Raw genomic sequence first — 24672 nt, 5'->3', positions numbered from 1 at the left:
CCTCTGGTTTGCTGTTCTTGGGCACAGGGATGATGGTGGTATGAGTGTGTGTGCAGTGTTTAGTTCTGTGTGCCTCCATGTTGGATGAGTATAACTGAGCCTAACATGGTTCCCAGTTAAATACCTTCTTCAGGAACAAAAGGCAGTACACAGCTGTTTCACACTCCCTTGCTTCCTCCCAGAGTCCTCAAAGAGACAAAGGTTTCTTTCTGTGGAGCTGTCTGCTTCACCCAACGTCCTTACTAGACCCCACCATTTATCTTACTGTATGAGTGTGAGATATGTTAAAATCCAGTGGCATCAAGGCATTATACGATAAAATAATGTGATTAATACATAAGTAAAAGAAATTCCTATACAATGCCTATCTTCCCCAACTACGCTCGCTGCAAGTGGCTGATGCTCCCACCCGTTGGTGGTTCTCAGTGTCCGGGGCTGGGTGCTCGGGTAGATCGAATAAACTATGACAATCAAGTGGACCAATATGGCAAAAGCAATAATGGTCCACTTGGAAAAATGGGAATATCTGTTGGGAATTTTTCTTGGCCTTCAGACAATAATTCTGATTGCTATGCTTGTCCTCTTTTTGCAGCCATCATGAAAATAGCATCTTTTAACATTAAGAAGTTTGGAAAGAAGAAAGTGTCAGACCCTGATGTCCTCGAAATCCTGACTAAGGTAATAACCAGTATAAAAGCCCACACATACTTTCACCTTACAAAACTGTAAATGACCTGCAGGTCTGGCTCCTGCTTTCATTAAAATGTCTGATCATGTGACAAAATAGTAAGCTTTGCCTTTTTGTCACGGAAAGAAGACAGAGGACGATAACAATGTAGAAAAGTAGTCCAGCCCTCCTACCAATTATTAAGTATTTAAGTAATTAAGTATTATATAAAAACTTTCTATTAAATAGCTGAGTTGCAAAGTGGTAAAATAAGTATCAGGACTCACTGTTTAAGTAAAAATGTAATCCTATATATGCATCTGAAAATATACTGAAATACATGGAGTAAGTTGTATTTTGACTTGTGGTTTCTTGCTGTATCATTGAATCACTGGTTTTTACTTTACTTTTATTCTGGTGATGAGGTTACATTTCCAATTCTTTGCTTAAACCCATGTTTTATTATTGTTATTGTATTAGATCTGTTTCATATTTAGTCAACAAGCCACTGTACAGGTCAGCCGCCCTGAGTGTCGGCTGTTTAGGAACCACAATAGCAAACACACAATCAGGGTGTGTTAATTTAAACGTGGATCCACTGGCCTGTTGTCCCTTCAAGTAACCACGCTCAGTGGCAGCTTGCCCTTCATTCACAGAACCACCATTACCTCTATAACCACACAATTTAAGTCACTCAGCATTTCTCTGATTGTTCCCATCTCTGTCTTTTTTTGATACCTCTTCAGCTTTATTGTTGCAACTCAGAATATTTACATAAGTATTTTTTTTTAAAACATAGAAAAATGTCAGTTTATATTTTACATATCTGGAAGAGCTAAATCTTAACTGAACAATTATCTTTAAGGTAGTAACGCATCTGATCAGTTCAGCTTTTTTTTTCTCTCTGTTTCAAAGATTGTGTCTCGATATGACATCATTCTGATCCTGGAGGTGGTGGACACCAGCGGAGAGTCCATAGAAATCTTCATGAAAGAACTCAACAAGTAAGGAAATGCTTTGTTTCCAGCATCATCGCTGTTATTATCATTTAGGGTGCTCGTGTTTAAGCATGATGATGGTGGCCCAAAGAATAACAATTTTCTCATGGTAACCAAAAATGATTACGATTTTTAAGGATTATTACATTAAAGAATATTTACACAGTTACTTCTGAAGTTATTTGTGTATTATAAACACAATGGTACATTTCCTTTTTTAAATAGCACACTTATTGGCAGCATCTGTATAATAGTATTATGCAATAATATTATTATCAGGAATTCTTTCGGCTTCAATAATCATGTATTAAAGTCTGATAGCGTGACAGCTGTAATGACAACACTAAAAACTGCTGATGTTAACAATTTATGTTGTTGGTCATGTTCATCTTATTGTCAGGCAAACTGTAATTTGGAAATAAAGTTTGAATGAATGTAAAAAATTCAACTTTGACCTGCTTTTTGTGTTAAATGAAAAGGTAATGTTTCACTAAAGCGTTACACATTCATCCTGAACCAATTCTTTTCAGAGAATCAGAGGACATAACATGATTTAATGGACCAAAATTAAAGAATTATACAAAATTTCTCTCAACTTATATCTTCTCAGAGTCCACGAGGGATACACCTATAACATCAGTGATCGTCTGGGCAGTACACGCTACAAGGAGCAGTTCATGTTCATCTACAAGTGAGAGTTCACTGACAACACACATCCTGTTCATTTGCAGCTTCAAATTTTTATTCTTGAACTCACTAGAGCAGCTTTGCATGCTTCACAGTTCTGCCGGGCCTTGGTGCAGTGCTCCTTAAAGCCCTCTTGCTTTAAGCAAACTTTCTTCAGATTGGCTTGTCCATGCAAACGGAAGCAGGTGGACAGTGCTTCATTGCTCAGAGCCAGAGTTGAGATGACTATATTATTAACATCCACACTGTGTGTGTGTGTGTGTGTGTGTGTGTGTGTGTGTGTGTGTGTGTGTGTGTGTGTGTGTGTGTGTGTGTGTGTGTGTGTGTGTGTAGAAGTGATGTGGTTACGTTGGTGAACCATGAGCAGTTTAATGAAGAGGCAACAACAGGAAAAGATGTTATTAACAGAGACCCCTACATCCTGAAATTAAGATGCAGCAATACAGGTAGGATATGTTTGTCATGGAAACAAATGCAAGGATCAACAGGGAGTTAAGCTTGTGTGTAATCAGTGTAACAGCTCACTTTAAAGCTGATACTATGTCTTCTGTGGCCTTCCTGTTGGCTGCACCTTTATGTAACCTGGATGTACAGATGAGTCTCTGGTCCAGGTTTTTTTTTTTAAAGCTGTGATAATCTAAATCTGTTTACACATTATGGGGAAGTGTGTATTTGTATGGAGAGAAAATCAGCTGGTTTTAACTTTAGGGTAATTAAGTAATATATAATTATTTCATAAATGTTATTAAAAGGCAATCAATAATTTGAACTAATTTACACTAATGTAAATAATCAGTAAGACTTGAATGTAGTCCTGCCCCCTGTGTACAGTCCCAGATACACTCAAGCACAAATTCACAACCAGGTCCTCAGGTGTCTAGCCGAGAAAGTTGAGTGCAAAAGGAAATCCATCAACGCTCAACCTTTCACGAACCAAGAGGAGCATCAGTTTTCATCAACATTTGTCCGGGAGGGAGACAAGCCGAGGACAAGCCCCTCAGCCCAGGACCTGGGCCTGCTGAAGGCTGCCAGGGATTGGCAGATGCAAGTGGACTTGGATCAGAGGCTAATTTTTCCCACAGAGATCGTAACAACTACTCTGCGACCAGACCTCGTCCTTTGGTCTAACTCTCAAAAACATGCGTACATCATTGAGCTGACGGTACCATGGGAGGAAGCAATTGAGGAAGCATTTGAGCGGAAGAAGCTGCGCTATGCCAACTTGGCAGTTGAGGCAGAGGACACAGGCTGGAAGATCAAGGTGCACCAGGTGGAAGTGGGGTGCAGGGGCTGTGTTGCCAGTACAACAGCCAAACTGCTTAGAGAGATTGGGATCAGAGGACACTGCTGAGAGGACCAGTCACTGGCTATGCCTAAAAAGGGCTGACATCACTTGGGCAGTTAAGGCAGTCAGCTAACTGCGAGAGAAAATAAATATTCTCCTCTTCTCCCCTCTGCTCTTCTTCCCTTTTCTGGGAGGCAGTGGGGAGGTAGAGCGTACAGCCCAATCCAGCGGGGAGGTGTGGAAAGCCAGCCCCAGCCCCCCTTCCAGCTCTCTTCTCTGCTCTCTCCTATCTTGTCCCTCTTGTCTTACTTCTCTCTATCACCTTTTCTATCCCTTTGAAGAAGTGAGGCTCCATAAATGCTAAAGAGGTAAGTATTATTTCTCAGTTGCAGTGAATAGACAGAAAATAAACTGTAGAAAACTAAACAGAAGAAAGAAGAGAAATAACATAAACCAGTGACACACTCCAGGGCCTGATCAACCCTGGCAGGGCCTCCTTGGATGAGGGTGTTTAGTGATAATGGCCAAAACACCCGATGAATCCAAGGTCCACAATTGACAATGTGTCCCAAATTTTAATATGATAATCTAGATCAGATCTCTAATTCCTAAACCTAACCAAGGAAGAAAAAATGGCAGATTAGCCTGGGTAAAAGACCGAAAGTTGAGGCACACAACGATGTTTGCTGCTGGTAAAGTTTCTGGGCTGCCTTTCCTCATAACAGAGATCCCTCAAGAGTCTCTCCATTTAAAGCAATGCATTATCAGGGACTGTAACATCTAGCCCTTTTACTGAGTCATGGATGTAAACTGTGTGTATTTGTGTTCTCGCTGTAGTTGTGGAGGACCTGGTTATGATCCCAGTTCACACCAAACCAACGGACTCTGTGGAGGAGCTCGATGAACTATACGATGTCATCAAGATTATTAAGACGAAATGGAAAACTGATGTAAGGAGAAGTTAGAGAGTGTCTAAAGCTTTGTAGCTTGGGTTGGTTGCACAACAGAGAAAGCAGGAATTCATACTTTCGTGAAAATTTGTAGATTTTGACAGAGTTGTGTAGTAATGCGGACGCTGCACCGGTCCGTCGTGGTGAAGAGGGAGCTGAGTGTAAAAGCGAAGCTCTCAATTTACCGGTCGATCTACGTCCCTACCCTCACCTATGGCCACGAGCTGTGGGTAGTGACCAAAAGAACGAGATCGCGGATACAAGCGGCAGAAATGAGCTTCCTCCAAAGGGTGGCTGGCCTCTCCCTTAGAGATAGGGTGAGAAGTTCGGCCATCCGGGAGGGGCTCAGAGTAGAGCAGCTGCTGCTCCACATCGAAAGGAGCCAGCTGAGGTGGTTCGGGCATCTGACAAGGATGCCCCCTGGGCGCCTCCTGGGTGAGGTGTTCCAGGCATGTCCCACCGGGAGGAGGCCCCGGGGCAGACCCAGGACACGCTGGAGAGATTATATCTCTCGGCTGGCCTGGGAACGCCTTGGTATTCCCCCGGATAAGCTGGAGGAGGTGGCTGGGGAGAGGGAGGTCTGGGCCTCTTTGCTTAGGCTGCTGCCCCCGCGACCCGGCCCCGGACAAAGCGGATGAAGATGGATGGATGGATGGATGTGTAGTAAAAGGCGTATGAACCAATCCAACCACTAAACTGGGAAAACAAAACAAATATATATTGAGGAGTTAAAGCAAAACACTCAAATGCAAATATTTCATGTCTGTGCTGCAGAACATTATGATCTTGGGTGACTTCAATGCAGACGGCTCGTACGTTTCCAACCGTGACATGAAGACCATTCGCATTCGTGAAGACGAGAACTTCCACTGGCTGATTGGAGATAACGTCGACACTACAACAAGCACCAAGAACACCAACACCTATGACAGGTAATGCATAGCAGGTGCTGGCTGCAGCTTTATTTTGAATCGACAGACGTGAGACTGGTATCGATCTGTTCGTCAGCAAGAAAATAAACACATCACGCTGTTTCTTCAAATTATCTGAAATAAGGAGGAGTAGATTCTTTTGTTTTGCCACATTAAAATGGAGTGGTGCTAAATGTTCTTGCTTTTTTCTAATTATGTATTTAAATTTGGTATTATGGGTTTTTAAAATAAGCCTTTTTCCCTATCTGTGTTAAGGATCGTGGTCTATGGAGATGACATGCTTAATGCTGTGGAACCAGAATCTGCAAAAGCCTTCAACTTCAAGGAGGAGTTTAATCTCGATGATGAGCAGGTCTGTTTTGATTAATGGTTTTCACCAAATGAATTACTCTTATATTCTCTGCCTCATTTGCAATATCACACGTAGAATATGATTAGTCAGAAGGGTTTTAGACACTAAATTATAAGGCAGATAATTGTGTTTTTGTCACATCACTCAGTCTGTTTAAAGATCACTGAAATAGCTGGACATGAAAAACAGAACTCGGTGTGTAAAAGCTGGCATGGTTGCTTAAAGACGGTACCAAAGTACAGCTGCGGTATGGTGTTATGGCTTTAATTAAAATTCCTAAGAGGCCGTCAATCAATGGCCACAAATATGTTGAAAATCAGCAAGCTTTCAACTTGTCTTTATAGGGGGAGAAAAAAAGAGAGAGTTCAGTGACGTCGGACCTTTATTCTTACAAACAAAACTTTAGGGTAAATTATTAACAGTGTTACAGTCACTCTTTTCAAGTGTCCTTGGTAACTCTATGACCTGGGTTTGACAAAGACTCTACCCTTGGCCTGTCAGCTCATTGTCTTTGAAAATGTAAACCACTGCAGTATGGAAAGTATCCATACTGTCATTATGACAGTATGGATACTTTCCATACTGTCTGTCATGTTTGCGGCTGTGTGCAGGCAGGATGAGGACCCAAACGCAAGCTCACGGAGGCAGGAATGAACTCAAAAACACAGCTTTATTGCTGGAGAGAAAAGAGAGACAGCCTGAGGAGAGCACAGACATAACAGGCTGGGGAAAACATGGAATAAAACACAAGGAGGGGAAACGAGGGCTCACAGATACACAGAGGGGCACACGGGGGGTAATCAAATAAGGAACATCTTAACAGAACAACCTAGAAACCACGGCATACATAAAGAACAAAACCCAAAACACATGAAAACTAAGAATGCTGGGCCAACATGGCCCAGGATCATGTCACTGTCATTAGGTTTTGCCTCTTCAGGCTGAACCTGCACACCAGGTGCACAGCATCAAGCTCTCACCCCAGACCTAACCTTGTCCCAGGAGGGTAAACTGGTCCCTTGAGTGTGTCCTCATAGGGTTTTGTGAAACACTCTCTTGGCCCCTCACCCAACACCATTTTGCTTTTGTAAGACCCTAGCAACCCCAGACAACATACCCCATGCACAAACCGCTGATTCATGGGGACATTCAGCTAGACCTCGATATTTGTTCAAAAACTATTAATCAGTACATTTTGTTTCTTTTGCAGGCTCTGAAAGTGAGTGACCATTATCCAGTGGAGGTTGAGTTGAAGTCCATAGTTGAGACAGATGAAAGAAACGGTAAGCAGGATATTTATGCATATCCAAGGCTTATGTACCATAATACTACAAGACCTGTTAAAATTGTGAAGTCAGTTTTTCATTCTTATTAAGAAATGTTTTTTTTAATCTTTCCCAAAAATGTAAAAAATAAAACTTACACACGTTTTAGACATTTGTTAGAAAGATATGCTTACGTTGAATATATGCAGATCATGTTCAGAGAGTGAGTTCAAAATCAACTAGATGCAGAATTTGTTTTTTCCTGACATGTTCAAAGTGTGATATGAACTTTCTGCTCAAAGAAAATATTTATACATGCAAACATGTTTAAAATTAATTAATTAGAACAAATTAATTGCAGCCAAAAAGCTGAAAGGAAAAACCCCCGCCTACGCATTCTTTGTTGTGGACTTCTATAAGGAGCACAAGAAGAAGCACCCAGGAGCCAAAGTAATATTAACAGAGGTTTCCAAACTGTGCTCAGAAAAATGGAAGTCCATGTCACCTGAGGAGAAGGCAAAGTTCAAAGAGATGGCCAAGAATGACAAGCGCCGGTATGACCAGGAGATGAAGTCCTATGTACCACCTGCAGGTGCCAAGAAGGGCAAGAAGAAGAAGAAGGACCCCAACGCGCCCAAAAAGCCACCTTCTGCTTTCTTGATCTTCACCTCTGAACACCGTGAAAAGATCAAGGCGGATAACCCGGGGATCTCCATCACTGACATCGCCAAGAAGTTTGGTGAGATGTGGAAAAAGATGAGTACCACAGAAAAGACCCCCTATGAGGCCAAGTACGCCAAACTGAAGGAAAAATATGAGATGGAAGTGGCTGCCTACAGAGCCAAAGGCGCCAAGAATGTGGAACCAGCTGACGACGATGATGAGGATGAAGAGGATGAGGATGAAGATGATGATGACGAGGATGAAAATGATATTGACGGGAAGATGGCTAAGTTGTTTCTGTGTTTGAGGATGTGAAGTTTGTGATGCGTTTGTTTGTTTATGTTTGTTTTTGTTTTGGGTTGGACGAGTTCAGCAGTATAACCTGCTGTCCCTGTCGGTTGACCTCATTTGAGCTGTACTCTTTTTCTAATTCAGGGTGTTAGATTTATATTGTTTATTGTCATTTATGCTTAGAAATATTTAACCATATATGCTTAGAGGTGTATAATCGATTGTGTAGTGATAGGATGTGTGATCTTTGGCAGTCTGCATAGGCTTGGTGTGCATTCCACAGTGTTCTGGCATTCACACCCACATTCTGGGAGCATGGGAGAGGTCATACCTTCTCTTATTGTTTTATGGTAGGATAAACTGTCTATATCTGTTCTAGTCTAAGTGCCTTTTGTTTAGATGAACTGCTGGACTTCCAAACCAGCAGGGTTAGGGAAGTTGTTTATGGGGTCACACTCTGACCCCACCCCCCCACACACACACACTTACACAACGCACAGGCAAGGTACTCTTTGTGTGTATGTTAATGCACCTATGCATATTCATGTAACCTCAATAAAAGAGCAGTGTTACGGGGGAGAAGATGAGAGCAACTGGGGTCAAGCGAAGGAGCGGCGTTTGTCCAGTTCTCTCCCGTGCACGAGAAACATGAAAAACTTTGCCTACTCGTGTCTTAATTTGCTGTGTAATTAAATTGTCCTTAACGTTCCAGCGAATAGGTTTATGCTACAAACCTATCACAGGGATTTAGTTTTTGTCACTTAGTCCCCTTTAAGAGTTATATTTTAAAATTTTCTACTGTAATGAAATTGTATATATATCCCATTAAAAAAAACTGACTGTGAAGCTATGCTTTTAACACGACACAATTGAAATAAATATTAAAATCACAATTTTACAATTTATACTATGTATTTATTGGGACAACAAAATCCACAAGAGTTACTTTAAAGGAGATGGAAATATTGGAAAAGTGATTTCATACAATAGCGTTAACACATCTGTTCTCAGGCTCAGCATTACTTATAATTGTTAGCTAGAGTCTAACTCATGGTTTAATAAACAGGGTTGTAGCTTTCAAAGACTGTATAGATGAAAGACGGAAGGTGTGCCACTGTGACATCATCCACTGATTTGCAAAGTGCTATTGCCTACCACTTTCACCAAAGTCACAAGTACGCGGTAGATCTTAACATGAAATCAAGTGATCTAGCGTAGCTTTTTCACATTAATGGAGAACATAATTTACAAAATAAACATATCGTGTTCAGTGAAACTTGAAACTACCAATTGCGGCCATGAACTCATTAAAGTATTTACTAAGGTCAAAAAGGAAAAGCAGTGAGCGCTTTCCTTTATAATCCTATACAATCACTACTCTTTCTGCCACCCCCTGCTGGCTATTAGACATGTCTCCAGGCACGTCTGCACTGGCTTCACTTTTCAGACTGAAGCAACATCTTTTATATACATACTTTGAGAGCAGTTTCTATTGCTGAATGAGAAATATTGAGTTGAAAAAAAATGCTACAAGCATGTATGTGCCTTTTTGTTTAATCTGTATGTAACTACAACACTTCAGTTGTCTCTTCAGTCCTAAAGTGCTGTTGTTTAATTTAATAAAACCAGAAACAGATTAAACATTTTAATAGCATTTCAAATAAAGCTTCATCACTACTGTTATTTTAAACACAGCTTGATAATTAAGCTTTAAGTGATTTCTTACCAAATTCTTTTAAAAAGAACAAATAATAACAAGCATTAATTAAAAACAAAAAACTTTATTGGCATCTCCCTCTTTACAAGATAACAAAACTCATGGACTTGGGCTGGTTTGTGATGGTTAGAAATTTCATATGGACACAAAATGCAGTGGACATTAGTTTTACAGTCCTTCCACATCTTAAGCTGCAGGCCTTCATTTCATTTCATAACTAGATTTAAAGATATTGGTCAATATACGCTGATCAGCCACAACATTAGAACAGGATGTCATCGCCTACCTAAACATTGGTGCATGGCAGCAGCCTCCTCTAGCAGGACAATGAACTATACACAAAGCAAAAACTGCTTAAGAAACATGAAGGTGTTGGCCTGGCCTCCAAAAATACCCAGACCTCAATCTAATCAGGCTCGATGGGCAGAAAGAGCCCAAAGAGATCCACTGCCAACGCCTCCACACAATAATGATTTGTGGCTGATCTGTGTGTATGAGTGAAATATCACAGTTGGAGGGCCATTGTCCTTGAAAACCTAACATCGTTAAATTTATTCCCTGTACTACTCCACTAAAGGTTGAGCACCCGAGCAGGTTTTGAGTTTGATGCGGTTTATTTTTTAACGAGCAAAACAAACTGTAGTCTTTCAGCAAAAAGACGAAGGAAGCGAGAACAGGATCAAACAAAAATCAGCAGCTCAGGTTTTACTTCTTCCCAGATTTCTTGATGCCACCTCCAGCTGAAAGAGAGAGAAAGCAAACAAAAAGATTGGGTGTTAGAAAGCATCTAATTAAAACTGCAGCCACAACTGTGACCAGTGAGATTTCAAGTTTGAAAATATATTGATGACTGAAAGACTTTAAAATTAGAGGTTTTCTCAAACAATAACATAAATTTACTTTGTTTTTTTAAAAGAAGAGATCACTGCATAAACAAAATAGCATAAACAAAGTATAAAATATTTGAATTTTAAAGGAGACACAAACATCAGAGAGACATGAGGTCTACTTTGGACTAAATTTGCTGCAAGTTTGGGGTTTGTTTCAGTTTCCTGACCTGCAGAGAAAGTGCAAGCTGTACAGTGAAACACCAGGGCTAACCTGAGGCTTTCACTGTAGCCATGGTAAGAAATGTTAAGCATGGTTAAGCTACCAAGTTGACAAACATCTGAAAGCAGTCTATGGACGGAAATAAGAAAATTGCAAAAAGTGAACCCTGAAAACTGAAATGGCTACAGAAACTGGCAGATCACCTGAATCCTGCAGCTCAGCACTTTGCTGAAGTCACTGTATTCCTGAACTCTCACTGTGTGCTGGTAACGTATCAGTTATAGAAACACCACAGCTGGTGTGTATGATCATGATGTGTATGTTTGGAAATATGTAAGGTTTGTCATTATGAAACAAAATTAATAAATTCAACCTGATCTGGATTTTTTCTGTTTCTATATACGTGGGATGGTCTGGTGATTGAATGTTGGGTGGATATAGATACAAAGGTTTTATAGTGTGTGGGTTTTCTTGGTTTGTTTTTTGTGTGTGGGACTGGGGCTGGAGGTTTTCAGGTATTATTGGTATTATTCATGTATTATATTACTCCACTTGTAACTTGTGCTTTGAGTATGTATTTTGCATTTTATCACTCCTGTGTGCACCTGATCACGGAGCAGTGTAGCAGTAGTTGCGGGAGTACATAAATCTGGTGCATTTCTTCACTTCTTGTTTTTGTGCATAGTTCTTTACAAATAAAGTAAAAATATAAACACAGCTCTTACTCAAAGGTCCTTTTCCTGATGCTTTGGCTTTCAACGCATCCAGGGCCTTCTGTTCGTCCTTCTGCTTCTGCTTGAAGGCTACATCATCCTACGGAGACACATACAATCTAAAATCTTTCTACGCTTCTGTCTTATGCTCAGCTCATTCCAAACCACAGCTGACATTTACCTCTGAATATTTCTTCCCTTCAGTCAAATAACAAAAATTAATATTTCATCTGATTTCCATTTATCAGATTCTCAGCTGACACCTGAAGACATCGCACTGGGTTGTGTAACAATGATTTGATTTGATTTGATTTTGTTATCAACAAGTTAAGGAATACATTTTTATCACCAGTTCTAATTTTCAATGGGCATTAATACAGGTTACTAAAGCAGAATTAAATGACAAAGTAGATCACAAAAAACAGAAAGGGTTAGCGAAATGATCCATACATCAAAGTTTACGTATCAAATTATCTGTGAAAACAGCTTTACTTTAAAAAATAAACAAAAACGAAATGTATAAAATATTGCAATGATGCAATGTAAATGTGTCTTATCCATGTTATCTTGATTACAAAGGGATGCAAATGATTTAGAGGCTTGATATTAAATGTTTTACACAGTCTATGGTGAGGGGGGGAAAGAGCCAGATACATACGTCATCCATGTCCTTGTTCTGTTTCTTGGGAGCCTTCAGTGGTTTCTTTTTACCTCCTGAGAAATAAAATTTACATAGATACATAAATACCGTGAGAGCAAAATGAAACTCAGAACTATAAAAGTAAATTAATAAATAACACAATAAGTAGATACAAAATATGAAAACCTAAGCTAGGCAAACGTATTTAAAGAACAGATCCACAAAGTAAAAGTATACTAATAAAAACAGTGGGGAAAAAATTGCATTCTATAACAATGGACTACAATGTCTGAACGTTTCTCTTTAAAATAAATTGACTAAGTTTAAACAATCTTCATTACCTTGTTATGAAAATAAAATATAAAATATAACTAAATCTACAATATCTAATAAACAATAGCCAGTGAATAAAAATGAAATATACGAAGGAATATGATCCAAGTTACGTCATTCAAATAACACAGCGTTCTTGACTTTTGTTTGCTTGGAAAAAAAAATTAACCTAAACTCCTTAAAATCTGCTTTAACTTAACAGGCAGCCAGATGACCGCGAAACCTTGAGCCTCGAATACAAATGTTAGTTACCACCACGGGTTATTCGAAGAAAGAAGAAGGAATATATTTAAATTTTTAAAGATTTCGTTTATATTGTCTGTTGCCTGAGATAATATTTATAAGCCGAATGGTCCATTCAGTCCCAATAATTAAAAAAAATGGCCTAAAATATCTTCTATCTTCCGTATGTATATCCCAAAACAGAAAAAAATCGTAATATGGCACATTTTTAACTGCCGATTGGTCAGAGAAAACGTTATCTTTAGCGGCAGCTAGCATTAGCCAACTATAAACGTGCTAAACTGAAAATCGTCAGTATCTTTTAAGATGTGCAGATTTTACAGACGAATCTCAAATGAAGCAATCTCCCACCTTCTCTTCCAGACATGGTTACAGCTTGTTATAAAATTTAAATGAAAGGAAAGTTTGCTGCGAAGACAACTGGTACTTCTCGCTAATCCGCGCTGTTAGGTCCCCGTTGAACCGGAAATAGAATGACCGCTTGTTGCCTGTCTCAAAGAAAATACTTGACATCAATATGCTACAATCCTGTTACCCTAAAGAAACGTAATTCGTGTCTTATGCGTCCGCTGACATAATTGAAGAAAACGGGTATGTTTGCTCTGTTATATCGCTGTGTACATAACAGTATCACCAGAGTCCCAAAACAGTTTAAAACTTATGAAAAGTCAGCTAGCCGGTAGCTACATGGAGCAACATCTAGCTAGCTAGGAAGTAGGTAACCTTGGTGGAAAAGTACTCTTGATATATTTAAAATTATATCCAGACATTTTTTTGAACCGAATCTGTGACAAAGTGCAGTGCTCGTGAGGTCCTGCACCCACCGGGAACGAGTTTGACTTATTATTGGCAGACTAAGCTCTCACTGTGCCTGAATTGCCTTTGAAAGCGTGCCTATAACCACTACTACTAAGCAGGATTTCTGGGAGGTTTAAAAGTTATCTGAAGAAGCTCCATATTACTAGATGGTCTGTCTTCTACAACAGCACACCCCCTGCGGACTGCCTTATGCAAGATGCCACAAATCTTATAAAGCTGACAGTTAATCAAATTAAATTGTTTTCCCTTTATTCTCCCAGGTGCCTGTTCCAGTGTTGGCTGCTGTGACGGTCAATCTCTGACTATTCTTAACCTGTACTGCTGCTGCTCTGCTCAATGAGGTACTGGTGTGAGCATTGTATCTGTATTTGTGATTGTAAATATAACTGGTTAATGTTATCTTTACTCTGTCAGGTACAGAGGTGCTCAGATCTATCTCTGGGTTCATGGCTCATGCTGTCTGTCCCGCTACTCACTGCCTGGCAAACTCACTCAGGTACGAACCTACAGTGCTCTCCATCAGCCTGGTTCATCACCATCACCACCTCCAAACAAGCCTTCCCCTTCTGAAGGGAAAAAAGGATCAGAGCTTCTGAAGGAGCGTGCCTTGACTGTCTTACAGGTACAAAAAGGATCTTCTTCTTACGGTAACAACAGAACTTCAAAACACAATGAAACAAATTTGAACACTGTCATCCTTTTTCTCTCTTCTCTTATCTTTAAGCATGCAGGTGAGTTTGGGCGGCAGTGGAGTCAGAGGTCGGCTCAAGCAGCCACTGCCACAGTAAACCACTGGTGGGAGAAGTACGAGGAGTTTGTGGGGCTGAATGAGGTCCGCGAGGCTCAGACAAAGGTCACTGAGGTCAGTAAAAACACGGCGTCCAAGTTTAGTCTGTGCCGACATGACTTAGTGGATAATGAATAAGGAATGTCAGGTGCTTGTTATACAGTTCTCTGACAGATCTTTGTATTTTCCAGGCTGAGGCAGCATTCATGGTGGCCAGAGGGATAGTTCGTGAGGCTCATGCTAGCCTGGAGGCTCAGCAGGGCAGGCTGAAGGAGATCAGAGACCGACTGGACAGAGTCTCAAGGGAGGAGCCACACTACCTGGAACTGGCCACAATGGAGCACAAACTCCTACAAGTGAGCTGAAGCTATTAAAATACACAAAACCCATGTCCTTGAGTCATTAAAAATTAAATGTCTTAAATTTCATGTCGCTTTTGTTGTAATTTGTTTTTCAGATGGTTTGTTTAAAACAAACCAAAATCTCACAGACAGTCGAAAAACCACAGAGATTCACTTTACTGCCATGAGTGACAAGAAATAAAATTAAATACCGTACTGCAGGTATCACTGGTTTGTTGGAGACTATTAAGCATGGATTTAAAAACAAATTTTTTATTTATTTTTAATTGAGGTCAAGACTTCCATAACAACACGTGGTCCATCAACTGTTGGTTTAGGTTTTATAGTTGGTTTGAGGTCAGTAGTGGAAGTGGAAGTGCTTTTATTTTGAGTTAACCACAGTTCACATTATACAATCATACATCATTAATCTCCTAAGACCTGAACTTTTCCATGGCATGCATTTTTAATTACTCTTTGATATTTGGGCGTATTGGGACCCAATGAATGTAAGAACAAAGAATTACCAGGTTTTTATTTTTATTTTTTTACCTGATTTTGGTTTCTAACATTCGTTAGACATTCGTTTAAAGTTTCTATAGTTTCCTCGTAAGTGGATATCAGGCCCTTGTAGAGCAAAATTGAGTATTTTGGTCTAAATAACCCAAAGTGTGATGTCCACATATGTGGACGCCAGGTCCTAGGAGGTTAATGATGTCTGATAAGAAGATTGAATTGAACCCCACCTCTCTGTCACTGCAGGAGGAGCGCCGCCTCCGGACAGCGTACGAGAACGCAGAGGGTTCAGAGAGGGAGAAGTTTTCTTTATTCTCTGTGGCCGTTAGAGGAAGCCACGAGAAGGAGAGGACGAGAGCAGAACGCACCAAGAACTGGTCCATCATTGGCTCGGTGCTCGGAGCCCTGATCGGAGTCATGGGGTCAACATATGTGAACCGAGTCCGCCTGCAGGTGAGGAGGGGTGCTACACTAGGGGACCTCATTCAGTGCACCGATTCTTTTTTTTTTTATTTCTTTTTTTTTTTTTTTACCTGAAGCAACTGCGCTGGCACTGTTCCAACACCCTCCCCTAAACTCTAGGTCTTACTAAACACTAACAACAATGTGAAGCTTTGTACCTGTTTTTGAAAAGTGTCTCATATTTTTTTATTAATGTTTTTAGCTTTACTGTTATAAATGCCAACAAGAAATAAGAAAATGAAAAAGATGAATGAGAACAGTTGACAAGCGTTGTTGAAACTGCGAGTGAAATGGAGTAAGTGGTGGACTTTCTCAGGAACTATACCCATACCCAATAGCACTGTAGTTCCTGTTTCTGGAAGGTTTGCTATGCAAAACCTACTGCCATGTTCCTTTAAGAGAGCCTTCATGAGGCCAATTTTGGACTTAAAAACAGGTTAAGTTAGAAAAATGACTGGACTAGCCTCCTTAATGTAGATTTTTCCTTTAATATGTCACCCATCCGTAATTAACACTTGCCTTTATCTGATCCTCACCAAGACAGCAGTTATTTCAGCTCATATACGTTCTCTTTTCTCCTCTGCAGGAGCTGAAGAATCTGCTGCTGGAGGCCCAGAAAGGTCCAGAGAGCCTGCAGGAAGCCCTGAAAATCCAGGCTGGAAACCATCGCTCCCAGCAGGACGAGCTCCGAACGCTCATTGACAGTCTCAGAGTTGCTCTGAGTGAAACCTTCGCACAGAGGAGAGCTGTTCGCCAGGACAAAGAAGGCACAGCCCCACACTCGCCCTCTGTGTCTGTTTCAGCCTTAAAAGATCTCCACACTGGAAGCAAAAGGACCGAGTCCCTCTTAGAGTCCCTGCCACCAAAACTGGGACAACTGGAACGAGGGCTTGGGAAAGTTGAAAGTGAAGTGTCAACCGTGAGGAAGCTGCTGGAGACCAAACCACAGCTTCAGACACAAGCTGGTCAGCTGCTACATGAGAGACCAGAGAGAGCTGAGTCTGAGGCAGTGGTGAGGAGTCTGGAGGAGACTCAGAGGACTCTGGGAGAACAAATCAGGACCACCAATCTTTATAATGCAGTGTTTGCCTACACCGCCACTGCCATCACCATCTCTGCTGTCTACCTGCTGCTCAGAGGAACTGGTTAGATACGATACCTCCAGTTTGAATATGTAAATGTACGGGAACACTATCGGGCACTGGGACTAATAATCTGAACAAATGAGTGCAAATTACAAACCGCAGTGAACTCGGTTTATCTAATAAACTGGCTGCAGGTGTTGATTTGGGTTTATTATCTACCTCTGCTGCTTACTGCACTAATGAGGCTGAGGACTTATTTTAACTGCTTCTAAATATTTAAAATTCACTGATCTCAAGCTGGCAGATAAACTAAATGTTGGTGAATGTCACGTTTAGCAGCTTAGAAGAGAATCCCACATTACAACAACTAAAAATGATGTTTGTTGTCGAAACTGAACAAACCGCTGAATCAGACTTCTCAACAAATATCCACAAGAAACTTGAGTCTGGGTTATTATAGTTTAGCATTATAGGTTTAAATAAAAGAATAATAAGTAAAAGGTAGACTTCTGAAGGAAAAAAATTAACTGGTGTGATATTCTGTACTTTTACAGATACAAAACTATAGTAAGTCTGACTCGAGTTCTCCAGCACATTGTTTAGGTGAGTTGGGTTGATTGATTAGCTGATACAGACAAATTCATGGGGCCTTATTATTCCTGCTTCTTACCCATGTTCATTCTCTCGTGTCTTTTGCTGCTAAGTTTTCCACTACTTTTAAAAGCTGGTCTCTAAATGTCTCTGTGTGGTCTTTGGTACTAAGGAGGTCAATACACTTGAGAGCTTTCTCCTCTGAAATCAGCTGCCTGCTGTAGCTGAAAATAATGCTACAACGGCAGTAAGAGTGGACCACAAAGACAGAGTTAGATAAAAAATCTTTATCAATTATGATAACTTCAAGGCTGGTATTGACAAACCTTTTGTGGTGCATATATCCTATGTACTTATCTTTCCATTATACTTTAATTATAAATCAGAAAACACTGCCAAAATGCATCTTACCGTGCAAGAGTTCAGATTTTCTGTACTTTGTGAGAAGGCGGCATACAGAGAACAAAGTAGTAGCTCAAAAATAATAAAATCAAGACTTGTAGATGTCAACACCGTCAAACAGAAGTAGAAATGGGACATAATCAGATGTGGGGCCAGGTGGTTGCAGTGCCATGTGAGTTTTCAGCGTCTTGATTCAGCCTTATACTCGTCAGCCTTGGATGTAGTTAGTTGACCAGCTGAACCTCAGAGGGACCACATCACAGGTCATGATTGCACCACTGGCATTCACCTCCAAGCTAAAGCAGGACGGAAAACTGAAGGGAGCTGAAATTTTAGTATGTAAGGAAAGACATGTTCATTTTGATTTAGATCTGAAAACCTGTATCTTTGATTTCACGGGACATAATATTGTGTTTAAGATGAGGATAAATATAGAAACGAACAATAATGAGAACTGTGTTTTCATTAACATGAGAAAAGTCACTGAGATGGACTTCAAAATATATTTTGTTCTTTAGATAAAACTAAATATTTACCTGAGAACAACCACACCTATGCACTGCAGTGTAACACCCTCTTAACCCTCTCCAGTACTTGAACCCGTGTGCCGTCATGTTGGTGTCGGGCTGTTATGTAGCTGATTATTTGTGCTGAAATGAGCGATGATCCTTGTTTATTAAACATCCATATGAAGAAACTGCTGTTGCAGAGAGTGATTTGCAGGCTAATACTGAATGTCTGTCTTCCTTTGTTTACCTGAACAACTCGTGAAAGAAAAACTGTCTTTAAATGGCTCTTATGTCTGAATAATAACACTAAATACAAATATATTCAGTTTGTTATCATTCATCACAGCAAACATAGAAATTCTTTATGAAGAAAGATATTTTATACACACAAAAAGCCTAAGTTATACATCTGTCGCAGATCAGCTTTTAGAACTGAAACAAAACTTTCAGGCTTAATGTGTAATGCCCTCTGTCACCAGTAGGGGGCAGCCGCTTAACACTGATGGAGCACGCTGCTCTCAACTTTCTCCGGTCTGCTGAACAAGTCGGAAAGGCCGCTATTACGCTGCTTTTTATCGCTGCACAGCATATTGTGCTCATTCAAGGGAGGGGACGCTTATCCTGAATGACCTTATAGTCCTTAAAGACAACCTGCTATGCTCATTACCAGCTCTATATTTTTATTATTGGCCTTTGCACGAGTCACAGTTCAAAATAAAACTTTTTTATTGGTCTGAATTTATTCTAACAGTGTTGCTTCTGGTGACTTTAACTGCTGAAGCATTGTTCATGAAATCTTCACGGACAAAAAAAACAAAGTTTGTTTTTTCCCAGTCTTGTTTGGAAGAACTGGTTTGTGCGCATTATCTTTCTCTTTTAAAAATGAAAGCGACTGTGAGTAAATCCTTGTAGCTAAAGCATGTCACGTGTTGTGGAAACAAGGAAAGTTTGCATGTTCACGCATCCAAATTTGGCGCGTCTCTTTGTAAATCTACTGCAGCAGGTGTTGGTCTTTATTTAGAACAAGGACACACACTCATTTTTATTAACTGATTAATGTTGATGGTGATTTGGAAAATAAACTTGTTCTTTAAGCTCTTTGAAGCTCAATAAATATTTTGGGCTGAAAAGGATTAAAATTTTAATCATGGCAAAGACTTTTGGCTTAGAAACAAAGTATTCTGTCCGATTGGCCTCCCTGCTGCTGCGGAGCCTGGGACGGTCTGCTTGCCTCCACCCCGGGGCGAAGGGTAACATCTCTTGGGTCTGGGTTCTGTTTCCCCCTCTGGGGGCGAGGGTACCTGGACCCGGGGTATAGAGTATGTTTTGGGAGTGTGATTGTGTGTACATGTCCATTTATGTCAGTCCTTACGTTGGGTGAGTGCTGAGTGTTTGTATATGTGTGCATGAGGGTGGGAATGCATGTTTGTGTCTGTGTGTGCCTGTTTGTCTGTGTCTATATGTCAGGTCAGGTCTTAGACTCCACCTCTCTGGGAACTCCCAGGCCCTCCAAGGCCTATCTCCCCTCAGCACACTCCCTGCCGGTGACTGATGCCCTCAGGGGTCGGTGCATTGGTGGTTCTTGGTGTCCGGGGCTGGGCACTCAGGTATGTACCAGCTCACTCCCGGTGGCTACCTGGCGGGGCCTGGTGCCTGTTGCTCGGTCAGGCCTCCTCCGGGGTGCGGGGGGCCCTCGGGCCTCCGGCCTCTGGGCCTGCAGCTCGGTTCATTCTGGCACAGCTGGCTGCCGGCAGAGCCGGCGGGTACGCCGGTGCAGCCCCCTCTAGCTTCTGCTCGGTGGCTACTGGGTGACGCCTCGTCTGGGGATCCTCAGCCCTTCCCATGAGGGTGGCACGGATGCCCCTCCGGTGGTCCTCCTTGGGCTCTCGTACTCTGAGGCCTCTGGATGTCTGGGGCCTGGATCTCCTCCATGCCTGCTTCATGCCCTGGGGGACAGGGCTATGGCTCTCTACATCCTCTTGCAGACCATTACATGTGGAAACCATTTGAATACAAGCGCGCTGATCCACACAGGTGTGCACACGCGTGTTCACTATTCGTAGACTTAAATTACACCTTTCTTGGCTGCTACTTCAAAGCACATTGTGCGCTGTCTGTCCTGCGTGCTGCACAACAACATTGAATTTTTAGTATTTACTGCTGTTTACACTTAGCTAGATTAATGTGATGGTGTTGTGTTTAGTATATTGCTTTGGGGTTTTTTTTTTTTGCTTGTTTTCTCTTCTTCTTCTCTCAACAGGTGATCCAGGAGATTTTTTTTCTCCCCCCCTTTCTCACTGTCCCTCTCCCCTTCTGTTTTTCTTTTCCTTCCTCTTTCTTTCTCCCTTTCCTATCCCTCACTCATGTCTGTCCCGTCTGTAACATTTGAAAATAAAATATAATAAATAATAAAAACAAAGGTCGATCAAATGGACCAATACGGCAATGCCACGATGATCCATTCGGCAAAATAAATCCATTGGGTATCCTTGTTGGTCTTCAGACAACAATTCTGAGGCTAAAGAACCAAATGGGACAGGCAAAGAAAAAAGAAAAGAAACAAAGTATTCATGGAGTGAGCTCATCAGACCTCTGACTGGGGCTACATTAGCTGCTTCTTGCACAACAAACTGAATCCCAGAGAGAAATGAAGACATTTGAGCATGGTGGGAAACACAGGTGCTGAGGAAGAAGAATGAGTCAAACAAAAACAAAGCATTCCTCCTTAGAGGAAAGAGAGTCAGCGCTTAAAACTCAGTGCATGTTGGGTCATCTGTTAAGACGCAAAGATCTCAGTAAAATTTGAAATTGCAGTGTTGCAGAAGCAAATTGAATCGTATCACAAAAACACCACAAAATAAAGATGAGATGCATAAAGAAGTGTGATGCTCACTTTGTAAGGAGAACGTCTATAGTGTTTGACCTTTTCCCTTCTTGTTCCTGACTTCATGCCGAAAAAGGTCCCAAAGACTCACATCCAAGCATCTCGGTGCTGTTCTCGTGACTGAAAGTCTCTCAACAGCAAACATATTGTATGCTTGACTTTATTCCTTGAAACTATGCCATCACAAGTTTCTCTCAAGGCAGCAGCAGCCTCATGATGAGTTTACATCCTTCTGTCTTCTAGAAATGGCTTCATGGAACATGCTGAAAAGTGGGAACACCGCCGTGTTTGTGCTGTTGTTCTATTTTGGGGAATTTTAAATAGAATTGTCTGAATAATAACATGACTTCCTGTGAAGTACTGGCCATCTCAGAAATATGTGCTTCAGTTTGTCCACCTGTTATTTAGCACTAATTAGCAGTTATTTGTGTCTGTACATTTTACCTGTGCAGCTCATCGACCAGCTAACCAAGCTTACAGAGTGTCATCTTGTCATACAACAACAAAAACAACACAAGTCCAGAGACCAGCCTGTAAAACAGCCTATGGATACGTTTCAGATTGACAGTTTGGCAAAAATGGTTGGCGTATTCCTATCTTCAGAATGAGGAATACTCATAATTTTGATGCTGGAATTGAAGCTAAAGTGTCGACCCTTCCTGAACTATTTTAGGTCATTATAATCTCATGATAGTGCGACCTCACTCCTCGTCCTCCCACCTTTCTGCTATATCTTTTCATTAATTCAGTTCTTTATTTCTCTGTTATTATTTATTTCTTCACCTGATTTTGAAATTAAAACCAAAGCACAGTAAGAGGGGGGAAATGTAAACCTGTCAGTATGTAAATATATCAAACTGAGCATGAAAGAGTGAGAATGCAAGTAAAACAATAAACAGAGAGGAGGACGAAGAGGAACAGAGACAGTGAAGGGCTCCGAATAATGTGAGGGGGAGGGAAAAGTCTAGTAACGTGCCTCCTCACATGACAGCGGTATCCAGGTCACGCACTTCAGCCACTCTGTGTGAGAGAGAGAAAACTCACAATCTGTTCTTTATTGATGAAACGATTTCACTGCACTGTCCTCTGAACTGCAGCGAGTCACACTCAAAGAAGGAGCACAAACCATTTTACTCACAGTTTGTGAGCTCAGGCTTTCAGTGTCGTCGCTTTGAGCCTACATTAAATACATTTAGAAGATTTTTGTCAAGTGCATTAAACGATAATGCTACAATTTGAAGGGTTGCTCTTTGTGACAGCACGCAATGACAGAAACCAGCAGCATTTCAGCAAGACTCTGAACCGCACGGCTCACCTTAAAGAAACTCAAAGCAAAATCAGTTGAAAGTCAAATCTCCCATTTCTCCTAAAAACTACCTAAATGCCACATCAACTGTTTGAATTAGTTTCAGCAAAAACACTCTTCAGGTTCAGACTGCAGGGAAATTTGTATTTAAATTCAACGAGGAAGATCAATTTTCTCTCGTCTCTGTTCCTTTTCATGGCTGAGCTATTTGTGCTGCTCTAATCTCTGTTTTCCTACAGTGTCAAAATAGTCTCATTTAAAATTTTGCATCACTGCATTTATCCAATAATCTGTCTGCCTGAATTCTTCAAATTTTCTTTAAATTCACTATGATCTGTCCCTTTCCCTCTCGGTACAGCAGTCCTACAGCCTCTCTCCTATCATTCTCCACTTTTGTTAGGCTCATTTCCATCCATTCAAAATCAGGTGAAGATAAAAAGAATGATGAAAACCCTCAACCTTGTCAAAAAAGCCAATAAAAAGGTTACCTGTCACTTTGCCTTGTGCATGAGATACAGAGGAAACCCAGACACAGGAAACCAGCAAAGACGTTTCCACTGCAGATTACTGCTATAGATTACTACTAGCCCCACTACTACTACTACTACTACTACTAATAGTAATAATAATAACAATAATAATAATAATAATAATAATAATGATGATGATGATTATGATGATGATAACTTCCCTTACAATATAAGGTGACTGTTGTCATGATTGGGTGCTATGTACATAAAAAAGAATTGAACTGCCTTTAATTCAGCTCCTGGCATCCTTTGACACTGCTTTGATCCTACCCTTGGACGTGGAGAGGTTAGAATAGAAGACACTGATTCTGTGGTCAGGTCAGAATAAGGATCATCAAAGATTCATTAAACACAAAATGATGATGTTTGTAAATCCGTATTAATGGTATTAAGTTGTGCGTGGATACATGTTGCATGTGCAAAAGCAAATTAAAATGAAATCTCAGATAAACTGGGTGACAGTGGTGGGACACCACAGAGACGGTCACAGGAGTGGAGCAGAGCGGGAGCAGGGCCAAAGCCATGGAAGGAGGGATTCAAATAGCCCTGCAGAGCACTGACCCGGTCTTCTGCAATTCCTGTAATCTCAACACTTAACACACACACATACACAAACAGCAACCCTGCAAAAAGACACCACAAATCCAAGCTGCTACTTCCAGACTTACAAAAATGAAATCTTTTAGAAATGATCAGTTTGTATCACAATTTTTTTTTTGCTGATTTTACAATTAGCAAAAAATTTAGGCCATCAATTTATAATTTTTTTTTCATTTCCACTTTGTTGTGTCAACAAACACTGCACAGCCAATGTTAATGCAGCATTAGTGTGGACACTACACAAAAAATTCCCCCAAACCAGCTCTAGCTGTATCAGAGAAAATGCACACTGTGCAACTGCAATAAAAGTCAGTGAGATGATTTAAAACAGCTTGAAAAGCTCTCTTTGCCGTTTTATCACTTAAGGAACATGATGGAAAAGTTTTACTGCTGTTTGAGTGTAAAAACTTTGACCTCAATTGCTTTAGAGATAAAAACAAAACGACTTGTTCATAGCATAGTTCACTGTGGAAAAGTTTGAAAACCTCTGACTATAAACACGTAGCAGCTATTAAAAAATGATTAATTAGCGTATTTATCTTGATTATTGCATTGTCCTCTTTTTTTCTAGTGTGTTTTATTCTAGTGGGGGGGGGGGGGTCAAGGTTATTATAGTCATAATATGTAATAAAAACAAAACAATTTAAGTCACCTTATAGAAGAAAAACTAGACTTGAATTCAAATTAACTGAAAAGATATTTTCTAATCGAAAGCTAAAAAACCTACATGAGGTGTAACGCCCTGATTAGCAGGCACATGTGGGCTAAGTTATGAGCAGGCAGATGTTTGGTGAATGCTCTTTAGAGCAACATCTAGTCCACCAGGCTTGACGTGGGCGTCAGCAGGTTGTTTTGTGGTCCTGAAGAGCCCAAAATGGGACACATCAGACATGTCGGTGAACCTCGCTGAGCTGCAGCAGACACACACACACTGACTCAGCAACTTCAATGAAGGACAAATTTGACTCGTAGGGAAATGCAGATGTGGGCTACATTTGGCCCACTGACACATGTGCAAAGTCACATGTTTCTATCAAATGCACCTCTTAAACTT

General features: G+C 40.7%; 3 protein-coding genes across 8 annotated transcripts; 2 read left to right on the top strand and 1 right to left on the bottom strand.

Moving 5' to 3' along the window:
- The first annotated feature begins 360 nt into the window (after nt 1-360).
- Nucleotides 361-8801, top strand: LOC147330978 (deoxyribonuclease gamma-like). Its single transcript, XM_086294079.1, has 9 exons — nt 361-678; nt 1583-1671; nt 2276-2356; nt 2686-2798; nt 4475-4587; nt 5362-5519; nt 5775-5871; nt 7082-7154; nt 7498-8801. Exons 1-9 carry the CDS (start codon nt 361-363, stop codon nt 8112-8114), a joined length of 1659 nt encoding a protein of 552 aa, XP_086150205.1. The 3' UTR covers nt 8115-8801.
- A 1050-nt stretch (nt 8802-9851) lies between these two features.
- Nucleotides 9852-13294, bottom strand: tma7 (translation machinery associated 7 homolog). The gene is made up of 4 exons (XM_086292999.1): nt 13138-13294; nt 12229-12284; nt 11583-11670; nt 9852-10547 (listed from the first exon to the last, which is right to left on the bottom strand). The coding sequence occupies exons 1-4, from the start codon at nt 13151-13153 to the stop codon at nt 10513-10515; spliced, it is 195 nt and encodes a 64-aa protein (XP_086149125.1). The 5' UTR covers nt 13154-13294; the 3' UTR covers nt 9852-10512.
- ccdc51 (coiled-coil domain containing 51) lies at nt 12931-18569 on the top strand. Of its 6 annotated transcripts, none has more exons than XM_086292996.1 (7): nt 12931-12949; nt 13866-13946; nt 14020-14227; nt 14330-14467; nt 14584-14748; nt 15496-15702; nt 16298-18568. In XM_086292996.1, exons 2-7 carry the CDS (start codon nt 13942-13944, stop codon nt 16859-16861), a joined length of 1287 nt encoding a protein of 428 aa, XP_086149122.1. In that variant the 5' UTR covers nt 12931-12949; nt 13866-13941; the 3' UTR covers nt 16862-18568. The 6 variants fall into 6 exon arrangements, with proteins under 6 accessions (XP_086149122.1, XP_086149123.1, XP_086149119.1 ...); XM_086292997.1 differs by lacking the exon at nt 12931-12949 and adding an exon at nt 13010-13377 and having other exon boundaries at nt 14026-14227; nt 16298-18569; XM_086292993.1 differs by lacking the exon at nt 12931-12949 and adding an exon at nt 13012-13377.
- The last annotated feature ends 6103 nt before the right edge of the window (nt 18570-24672 follow it).

This window comes from Aulonocara sp. 'chitande type north' Nkhata Bay, linkage group LG5 (assembly GCF_057382095.1).
Source record: "Aulonocara sp. 'chitande type north' Nkhata Bay isolate Kocher_YH1m ecotype deep benthic linkage group LG5, A_spYH_male_GT1.1, whole genome shotgun sequence".
Lineage (NCBI taxonomy): Eukaryota > Metazoa > Chordata > Actinopteri > Cichliformes > Cichlidae > Aulonocara > Aulonocara sp. 'chitande type north' Nkhata Bay.
Note: the sequence above shows the minus strand (reverse complement) of the source record. Positions and strands in the feature narration are given on the sequence as shown.